At 39.7% G+C, this 9,973-nt stretch overlaps 2 protein-coding genes across 2 annotated transcripts; one reads left to right on the forward strand and one right to left on the reverse strand.

Moving 5' to 3' along the window:
- Positions 1-1,118: 1,118 nt before the first annotated feature.
- LOC103508905 (uncharacterized protein C4G9.04c-like) lies at positions 1,119-6,931 on the forward strand. Its single transcript, XM_026823373.1, has 7 exons — positions 1,119-1,413; positions 1,840-1,987; positions 2,427-2,618; positions 2,946-3,190; positions 3,570-3,762; positions 5,982-6,243; positions 6,892-6,931. Exons 1-7 carry the CDS (start codon positions 1,240-1,242, stop codon positions 6,929-6,931), a joined length of 1,254 nt encoding a protein of 417 aa, XP_026679174.1. The 5' UTR covers positions 1,119-1,239.
- Positions 6,657-9,969, reverse strand: LOC103508906. The gene is made up of 6 exons (XM_026823374.1): positions 9,956-9,969; positions 9,503-9,802; positions 8,897-8,958; positions 8,540-8,768; positions 7,997-8,018; positions 6,657-7,951 (listed from the first exon to the last, which is right to left on the reverse strand). The coding sequence occupies exons 1-6, from the start codon at positions 9,967-9,969 to the stop codon at positions 7,307-7,309; spliced, it is 1,272 nt and encodes a 423-aa protein (XP_026679175.1). The 3' UTR covers positions 6,657-7,306.
- Between the last annotated feature and the right edge of the window lie 4 nt (positions 9,970-9,973).

The raw sequence follows: 9,973 nt of genomic DNA on the forward strand, positions 1-9,973 counted from the left end.
TTGCAGACCTTCTTTTCGCCTACCTTGGTGGTGTAGTGGTCAAGGCGCTCGCCTGGTAAACAGGAGGGCGTGGGTTCAATCCCAGCCGAGGTATGGAATTTTATCCTCAATATAACTTGAGAATTTGACCACAATAATAGTAGTAGCCTACTGCTGGAGTAAAGGGACTTTTCAGTCCTATGCGAGCAGTATAAATAAGCACTATTATTATTATTATTATTATTATTATTATAATAAATGAAATGTCACTTGAACGTTCGTAACCGTGCGTGTTAGTTTGCTCCCTAAAACATATTGGTTTAAATGTGATTTCAACGATCTACGGACAAGTAATGTTAAAGCGGAGATAAATGAAATTTATAACCATAAAATTTGGAGCATCGAAATTTCCTATTCGTCTGAATGGAGGGGCCTGTTTATCTTCTTTTTTTTTTAGTAATTATAACCATATTTTGAAGAGTAAATCTTCATCACAACATTTTCCTCCTCTACACCTATTTTGTACCAAATACATGAGACCTTGTTTAGACTGCGGGAGTAAAGGGACTTTTCAGTCTCATTCTGGCAGTATAAACAGGGTATATTCTTTTCTTCTATGAGGTTCGACCGTAGATTGGTTCCAAGTGTCAGTTGTGCGTCCTGGTACCTACAAGTTACTTCTCCGGATTTTTTTCTTTCTTTGAGACGTATAAAATGTTAACGTTTTGCTCATTTTGCATTCCCTACATTTGAGAATAACAAAGTTACTCGTGGTGTCCCTGTTAGTGCAATATGTCTTTAAATATATCGAGTAGATAAGTAGTCCCTGTTAGGAAATCCTATGATGAATGTAAAGCAAAAGTATAGGTAATGTCTTTATCTTCCGTCGGGCGCAATGCTAAACCTAAGACTTTCGGACGCAACTCGTCTGTGAGATTAAGTCAAAGAAAAGCATATAAATCCTTTTCATACATGAAAAATGTCTTTGATATCAAGGGGACTCTAAAGTCCTCTTGGAAATCTTTTTACCTATGTGAAATTACTTTGAAGATATAAAAATATTTGAAATTTAAAAAAAAAAAAAAAAAAAAAAAAAAAAAAAAAAAAACTTTTCTCTCGTTCATTAACCCATTCTGTCTCTCATTCCAGATCAACTTTGGAGGTACCCCGGTCACAATCGCTCTACACGATAAAAACCACTCGTTTGCCTTCTCCCCCCTCCCGCCCGGCGTTCGTCAAGGCTACGTCAACATCGCTCACATGGATGGGGGTCGCCTACCTAGCCCCCCGCCTCAGAAACGGCCCCCGCCCCGTAGCAGGGGGGTGATATCGGCCCCTCCGGCACTGGAAGAGGATAACTCGCAGGACAGTGGCGTGGTGGGGCTGGGCAAGAGTGACGAGGGCATCCCGTTCTTGAATAGTAGCGAAATCAATGTAAGTACCGTATCCTTATCAAGTTATCCTGGACGCTCTGGTTGGGTTTTCTAAGGACGTGTTTTATTAAGCCCTATAGTCTCCAGGTTGTTGTTTACAAATGTCTGGATTTTTGACCATTAGACCATTTTCCCACGCACATCCCAATACTTTTCTACAATATCATTGCTGGCTTCCAGGGCTGGACAGGAATTTAGATGGATCTGATTCATACGAGTATTTAAGGAGCAGAGAGGACAGTTAGGAGAGTCTTTAATTTTGATTCTGAGAGTCTTTCTAAGGCTCAAAAAATTCTAGGATTGGTTTTAAACTTCCCGTATCAGATGATTTACACGATGTATTTTACCTTGATTTGAAAATGTATCCTGTATAGAAAAACAAGAATAAATTTCCTCTAATATCATCCGTCACTCATTTTGCCCCCAGGTGACGGATCTGTTCGCGAAGCTCGTTGCTCTAGGCGCGCTACCCCCGTCCAAACCGGCTGAAGATGAAGAAACCCTGAAGCCAATCTCCTGGCACTCCGAAGCGATGAAAGAGCGCCAGCCCGCCATGATTCATTCCCTCTACAGCGGTAAGGAATTTTTAATTGTGGTAAACATACTTAAACACTTATCACAAAATATATCGTTCTCCGATTATTACACCTAGATAAATTTTATGTGGTCAGTGGATCATAAGTGGTTAAGCTTTAGAATGTGTCGAAAATCAACATGATTTACAAATCGCGAAATTTCTGAAACAATTGACAGTAAAACTCTTTCCCTTTAAAATTAAGTCATGGAACTCGTCCTCACTGTTAACAACAACCAAACCGTTCTATTTGGAAAAAAAAAAAAATCGAACAGAAAGCCCCAAACTTAAAATAAATTAGACGTAACAGCATCTGTTACAAAATGAAGCTAAGGGTTAACAACTGCACCACTGAGTTTGGTTCTAATGACTAATATAAATTAAATGTTCGTATGTTGTAAATAATCTGTTTTATTTAATTTTATGTTTTATTGTAACAGGTATTCAATGTGGCTCGTGCGGGGCTCGCTTTCCGCCTGATCAGACTACCAAGTACTCTCTGCATTTGGATTGGCACTTCCGCATTAATCGCCGTGAAAGAGACTTGGGTCGGAGTGTACAGAGTCGCAAGTTTTATTTCTCGGCGCGCGAGTGGTGCGCGTACTATGAGATTGAGGATGACGAGAATAAGGGTGAGTTTTTTTAGAGGTTTTGATAGAGGTAGGTATTAAAAAAAAACTAATGAAGTAGTAAAGTTTCCCCCCAGGCGGAAAACGAACCCGCTACCTAGCGCTTACAAGGTAAACGCGCTACCCTCCAAACTAACCAGGTTGGCTTATCGGACCAGCAATACACTATCAGGTATTATGTAGACCTGACAGGAGGACCTTTTCAGCCGTACCTGATAGTGTGTCCGCTCATCAGGTAAACCTGATCAGTTATTTGTCAGGTCCACCTGATAGTGAGTGGCTGGCCCTAAATTCTTTCTTTACAATAACGAAAACCCTCTTCCCCCGCAGGTCAAAGCTGGTTCGAGATGCAAGAGCTGTCGGGTACCGACGGTCAGCTAGACAGGGACAATTCATCTCCCGGCCGAGAGGTAGCCTCCTGTACGGCAGAACTAAACGAGGTAGAACCCCGATGTGGTGTGTGTCGGGATAGATTCGAGCAGTTCTATAATGAGGAGAAGGAAGAGTGGCAGCTCAGACGGGCGGTGCGAGTAGACGGCGTGGCTTACCATCCGATGTGCTACCAGGATCATCTTGTGAGTTATCAATATCCATTTACTTTCCATTGGGTACAGATTTTATTTATTATTATTATTTTTTCGTTTCGGCCTACGGAGGATCACACGTAATTCTTACTTTTTTTCATGTTTTCTCTTCAGTAGATCTTCATTCTGTATGAATGGTCAGCCTTTCTCTCCTTTGACCATTTACTAGTAGGTCTGGGGACAACACCAGTTAGTAGTTTCAGTTTATCAGGACTTTACAGCTTGTTGAAATAGGAGGGGCCTATTACGTATAGGATCACGATTGAATTCGGTAGTCAATATTGACATCTAAGGATATAGTAAATTTTCCATTGTGTGGTCCCCCAGGGAAAAGTGGTCCTTTATTTCAACTTCTTCTGTTTTCTTTCAGGCGTCTCTCGAGGCCAAACAAAAGGAAGGATCTCCTGCCCGTGAGGACACGTTGACTGAAGAGGAAGGCCCTGTGCCTGAAGATGCTGAGGAATTCACGAGGCAGATTCCCGTGGGAATTTATACCATAGCGGATGACAATGAGGAGGAAGATAAGGAAACTAGTGTGCAAGTTATTGAACAATACCCCACAGGTAAGATAGCTGGACAAATAAGGGATTTTCTCCTGGGTGTCAAATCTTGAGCCTATGTCTTCTCTTCATTCTATCAGCGTAAAAATAATAATGGTTTAAAAAAAGTAAAATGAGCTTTATAGCAAGGTTACTGACCTATTTTTGTGAACCAAGTAACCAATTAGAAGTCTCACGTTCACAAAGTCTAGTGGGGAACAGAAACACCTCATCGGATCTTACAGCCTCGTTGACATCACAAGCTAAAGCCAATATATAATATGCGCAGATATAGGAGAAATTAGAGCAATTATAGGCACGGATTAAGGAGCGCGGTAGCGCTCGCCCCGCCAAGTCATCTAAGTTATTTGTTTTGTACACGAGCTTTAGCTTTTGACTGTCGATCCTGACCTAGATGGTAATTCTCACTTGTCAGTCACATTTCGACATATATGATAAGGACAACGTCCCATGTTTTAGATTCCTAGGTTTAGTCTATGGGATGTGTATTTGAAGAATTTTTGCTATCAATGAAATTCAGAAAACCTATTGGAAATGCTGATTTTTATCTTTACTTAATTAAAATTAACCCTGTGTATGATTGAGTAGAAATCTAGGAATTCTACATTTTCCTGGAAAGCTCAAATTTTGTCTTTTACAAGTTTTTCCCCCCACTTGTGTTTTGATAGTAATGTTCTTCAAATGACCAATGTAAACAGTGTTCATTTTATTACACTACCTAGTACCTGTTAGTTTATAGTTTTAAGTCAAAATAAAGCGTGATATTGTACTCTTGGTCTGTGATATTTTTTCTACAAAAATGTGTGTTTACGGTTTTTTTATGAAATACAGAAATACTCAAGTTGTTGAGTATACCACATGGTTGTTTTTTTCATCTCTCTTGTATCGCGGGTTATCGTATTTTTCAGTAGGTGCTCAAGAAATGACATGAAATTGGCAACATTGTTCGTCTTAAGTTAAACTTAAGTTTATCTTTAGATTTCATACATACGACGGTAAGTTATTTGTTTTGTACACGAGCTTTAGCTTTTGACTGTCGATCCTGACCTAGATGGTAATTCTCACTTGTCAGTCACATTTCGACATATATGATAAGGACAACGTCCCATGTTTTAGATTCCTATAGTCTATGGGATGTGTATTTGAAGAATTTTTGCTATCAATGAAATTTAGAAAACCTATTGGAAATGCTGATTTTTATCTTTACTTAAAATTAACCCTGTGTATGATTGAGTAGAAATCTAGGAATTCTACATTTTCCTGGAAAGCTCAAATTTTGTCTTTTGCAAGTTTTTCCCCCCACTTGTGTTTTGATAGTAATGTTCTTCAAATGGCCAATGTAAACAGTGTTCATTTTATTACACTACCTAGTACCTGTTAGTTTATAGTTTTAAGTTAAAATAAAGCGTGATATTGTACTCTTGGTCTGTGATATTTTTTCTACAAAAATGTGTGTTTACGGGATGATTTGTTTAAGACTAAAGATCTCGTCATTGTTCAGGTTGTGGTTATGTACCTACTGGGTTAGGACATTGTAATTGTAATTTATTATTTGCACCAAGTACCTATACATTATATTATTGCGAGGATAAATACATGAAAGGTATATCCTGCCATTTCTGAGACCATATATTCAAGTAATATTAAGTAAGTCAGTATTAGGTATTTTAAACTTTTCTTAGGGCACAGAAATTATTAGATAAAAGCTTCCCCATACTAAGAGAGTTGTCTGTCTTGTCTTGTGGGTAAAGTGTTTTTGAATCCGAATTACAGTCTAAGTTGTGTTGAGCATAAATGCTTGTCACAAACGTCGTTCTCCTCTGAATACAGTACGCTAAATTTTATGACTTGACTAGGACTCGAACCGTCAACCTCCAGATCTACCCACATAGATAGGTCTACTTAAACCCAAAAAAAAAAAAAAAAAAAAAAAAAAGATGATCAAATGATGAAGCTGAGAGACCCTCTTCACAATTTTTGTTGGTATCACAGAAGTACTCATTTGTCATTTCTTCTTCTTCCTAGCCTTTTCCTTTTTAAATAGGATCGGCATTTCTTGTCAGTCTCTTCCAGGCAACCCTATTGTATACCTCGTGTCCTGATAAATTTGTCCTTTATTTCATCAAATATACGAGAACCCTGTACTCGGAGCCAGTTTTTTTTTTCTTCTTCTTCTTTTTGACATCAAACAACGTATAAAAATTCACTTTTCATTTCGTCAGATGCTGCCCAACTCAAAACAGAAGCCGAATCGGATCTCAGTGCTGTGTCGAACGTGAAAACAGAGCTTGGAGACAATGCTGCTCCTCCCTTGCTCCAGGCTGAAGACCTCCCTCTGCTTGGAGACGGAGTGAGTGTTGTGAAGACTGAAAGGGTAGAGGAAGCACAGGAAGCTATGCAAGTAGAAGAAGAAACCAGAGATGAATTGAAAGAGGTAAGAGATTTTTGGCTAAATTTTAGCATTTTTCAAAGTTACGATTTTGGGTCGGGGTTGTGTTTTTTTGGGTCACTAGGAAGCTATTGAGTTTTTTATTTAATTTTGTAAGCCGTAAGGAGTCTGGCTGGGGTACGTTAAACAGGGAGTACACCAGCCTGAATTTCCCTTGCTAAAGAAATAGCAAAGGTTGAGTGCGAAGGGCATCCACTCGTAATTTTCTTGCCAAAACCAAATGTCAGCCCAAAGCAATCACCTTAGTTAGGGCTGATTGAGAGGCTGACGAAAAACGCTGACCCCGTCTGTACACGGGAAAAGGCGAAGAAGAAGAATTTAATTTTGTGAGAGGTTTGATGGAGGGAACTGTAACAATAGAGGTGTTATCGTCCCGAAATCGAAGAGAGGAAGACTGGAAAGGAGAAAGTCAGCCGTTCTGTGAACGAACGACCATTATTTCTTCAGCTTTCGAAGCTTTGGAGGGTACCAACTTTGGATTATAAAAATATTATAGGTACCCATGTATAGCAGGTGATGAATTCGGAAAAAGAAGCTAATGCAGACTGAGAGAACGTGTTATAAAAGAGAAAATCAACCCAAACATCATACAAAGGTATTCTTTATCGTACCTTCCGCGAGGTTTACGTTACTACACGACCTACAAAAGGCAATTATAAAAAATAACATTTCCTATTTTAAAGTTTCAAGTACATTATTCACAAAGACGAATCACAATATTAGGTCAAAAGTAATATGACATACAAAATATCAACATAATAAATACACTTGTAGTGTTCAGTAAGCTACAACCTCCACTGTCAGTAATAGGATTACTGGTTGCACCTCGGAAAACAGTCACTTTGTGACTCAAAATAAAACTCGACGGTTTTAACGGGTCACAAAAAAACCAGAACTACCAGAACTCGTATATCCTTGAAGGATTTGTACTTTACAAGCGAATGCCGCTCGTACTTTAAGTAGTTTGCTACAATTCTCCTACGACTTGAAGCTTGTAAAGTACAACTCCAACGAATGGGCCCAAGGGAGAGGACTGTTGTTAAAATACACAACACAAAATCAATCTATAAAACCACCTCGCTTAAGAGATCCAAATCGTTACATAATAGAACAAAGGGCAGACAAATCTTTGCCTTTACTTAGAGGTGGGTAATGGGTCATCTTTTTACTCGCTATCAAAGGTTTAACAGACTTGGGTTGGTTGAGAGGTGTCGCATTAGCATCTTCCTGTGGTATATCTGTTTCCATTTGTTTAGGTGACGATGAGGCTTCATCTAGGACAGGTTCAATAGGTTTTACTATATTCCCTGGCAGGACGGTTTTGGTAATGTTAATTTTTATTTTGGCTGGTGCTGGTAGCGAGCTAGGAACGGTAGGTTTGCCTTGGATGTTACCATCAATATCCGTTGTCGTCATGACTGTTATACGGGGACTGATTTCATCTCCCAGGAGTTCACCTGTTTCTGGTTTACTTTCCTTTTCATCCTTAACATCCTCATTGGTATCACTTTCTTTCAGTTCGAAACTACTTTCGTCCATTTCTTCAGCACTTTCTTTGGCGCTTTCCATGTCTTCTAGAGGCTCACTTGGTTCTTTGATTTCTTCATCCTGTGGTTTCTCGTTTTCAGTTTCAGTGTCAGCTGCAGGTGCTTCTACCTCTTCTGATTTGACTTGGTCAAGAGGTTCCTCAGGGATTGGTTTCATTTCTTCGTCTACTGAGGTGGGTTCGCTGGGTTCCTCCAACTGAAAAAAAGATTAATATCGTTATAAATCATTTGTTATGAAAGCCAACCTAGTTAGCTCGGAGACCCTGCACAACACAAGAAGTAGATAATTATAAGTCTTGGTAAAATTTAATATGAATGTAAAAAGGGGTGAAACGCTTGAAAAAAAAAAGTACTCGAGGTAATCAGAGTCTTCGAAAAAAGATCTAAATTTGCTGTGGATCTTCAACAAATATGTATATCAGCTGATTTACATCATTGTACACTTTTTAGCTGAATTTCCCTTAAGAATGAGCAATTCAGTAGTTAGTTGCAACCTCCGAGGGACTATAAACAGGGAGAACAGCTAACCTTAGCTGACAGTTTTCAAAGGGGTTTTAAAGTCTCTGCTTTTAGTTCTCACGATGCCCAAGTTCTCACGATGATTGACTGCGGTTCAGCACGAGGCAATTAAACATGGCTAGAGATCATCACCCCGGTGTATGACAGAAAAAAAGATATCCTTTCTTTATTCTGCCATCAGCATTCGGTTACAGCTGAAGCCGCTACAACAACTTTCGAGTGTGACCACTGAACAGGCGCGTAGAAATTTTGAAACTACACTTACTTGTGCGGTTTACAATCTAGGAACATGTCCACATGGATTTTGTCGTCAATATACAGGTCCACCCTGCCAGCGCAAAGGTCGGTGCGCTTCTTAGTGTCTATCGTGACGGTAGGTGGTGGACCCTCCAATTGGACGAGATGCGACTTGCCGCCAATATCGACACGGAGTGGTGGGCCGCCAAAACAGCACTCGTGGTAGTCGTCATCAATGTACAACAAATCCGCGAGTCCTCTATTATTATAAAACGGAAATAGGCTGAACCGCAGGTAGTGAAATAATTTAAAAACACCTTTCTTCTTAGTATATTGAATAAAAAAAAAGTTCGACTTTTGAAAAATAAGCTTAAGAATAATCTACCTATGTCTACAATTTCTAGGTCTAAAGCAAATGGTTCCCGGGTGGGATTGCCGAGTCGGATCCTGTAGGAGAACAAGAGAAAATGGGAATGAGTCCTTGAAGTTTTTTTTTTGTTCCCGGGTGGGATTGCCGAGTCGGATCCTGTAGGAGAACAAGAGAAAATGGGAATGAGTCCTTGAAGTTTTTTTTTTCTTTTTTTAGGTTTGTTAGGCCAGCTACTCACTATCAGGTAAACCGGACAGGTACGGCTGAAAAGGTCCGCCTATCAGGTCTACCTGATGAGCACACACATTAGACCTGATAAGGAGTACCTGTCAGGTCTACCTGGTGGAGAGTGGCTAGCCTTAGAGTTAGAGGCTGCTAATGATTCAGTAGAATGTATTACAGTATGGTGTTAAACCCATAAAATATACGAGACCTTGTTTAAACTGCTGACTCTGCTGAAGTAATGGGACTTTTCGTAGAATGTATTACAGTATGGTGTTAAACCCATAAAATATACGAGACCTTGTTTAAACTGCTGACTCTGCTGAAGTAATGGGACTTTTCAGTCTCATTTTTGCAGCATAAACAAGTTCTATTCTAAAAAACATGACGAAAACTCACCTATGCTTAGCACCATCAATCATAAACTCCTTGTAGGGTGCGTTCAGCTGACACAGCACCGTCTCCGTTCCATCGATAGTGATCTTTCGCACCCCCTTCATGAATCCTATCTCCCTCGGATCATCCCACGAGAGGAAAACAATCCCTGTGTGCCCGTAGAAGCGAATCGGCCTCGGTATATTGTCAATGTTGATGGCTTTCATTGGATCGCGCATGATGGAGGCCAGAATATCGGGATCGGCCGGTGCAAGACGGCCGTAGCTTGTGAAGTTGGCCGGAGGCCGTGGAATGAAAGGCAAACTGAAAACGGGATGGAAAATTGTCAAGTACAAATACAATATAATTATGTTTTTTTTTTTTCTTTTTAACTTATTGTAGGTATAGTTTAATAATAATGAAAAAAAAAAAAAAAAAAACTTAGGGTGTTAATTAATATTCCAATAGAACACTCACCTAGGTGTGGTCATGGCA

Source organism: Diaphorina citri, unplaced genomic scaffold (genome assembly GCF_000475195.1).
Source record: "Diaphorina citri unplaced genomic scaffold, Diaci psyllid genome assembly version 1.1 scaffold445, whole genome shotgun sequence".
NCBI lineage: Eukaryota > Metazoa > Arthropoda > Insecta > Hemiptera > Psyllidae > Diaphorina > Diaphorina citri.

Bases quoted from the DNA above. Each gene is read 5' to 3' on its own strand.
- LOC103508905 (XM_026823373.1), top strand. From the start codon at position 1,240: ATGGATGGGGGTCGCCTACCTAGCCCCCCGCCTCAGAAACGGCCCCCG. The intron at 1,988-2,426 runs GTAAGGAATTTT...TTATTGTAACAG, and splicing joins GATTCATTCCCTCTACAGCG to GTATTCAATGTGGCTCGTGC. The intron at 3,763-5,981 runs GTAAGATAGCTG...TCATTTCGTCAG, and splicing joins TATTGAACAATACCCCACAG to ATGCTGCCCAACTCAAAACA.
- LOC103508906 (XM_026823374.1), bottom strand. The intron at 8,959-9,502 runs GTGAGTTTTCGT...GTTCTCCTACAG, and splicing joins ATTGATGGTGCTAAGCATAG to GATCCGACTCGGCAATCCCA. The intron at 8,019-8,539 runs GTAAGTGTAGTT...TGTGTTGTGCAG, and splicing joins CTAGATTGTAAACCGCACAA to GGTCTCCGAGCTAACTAGGT.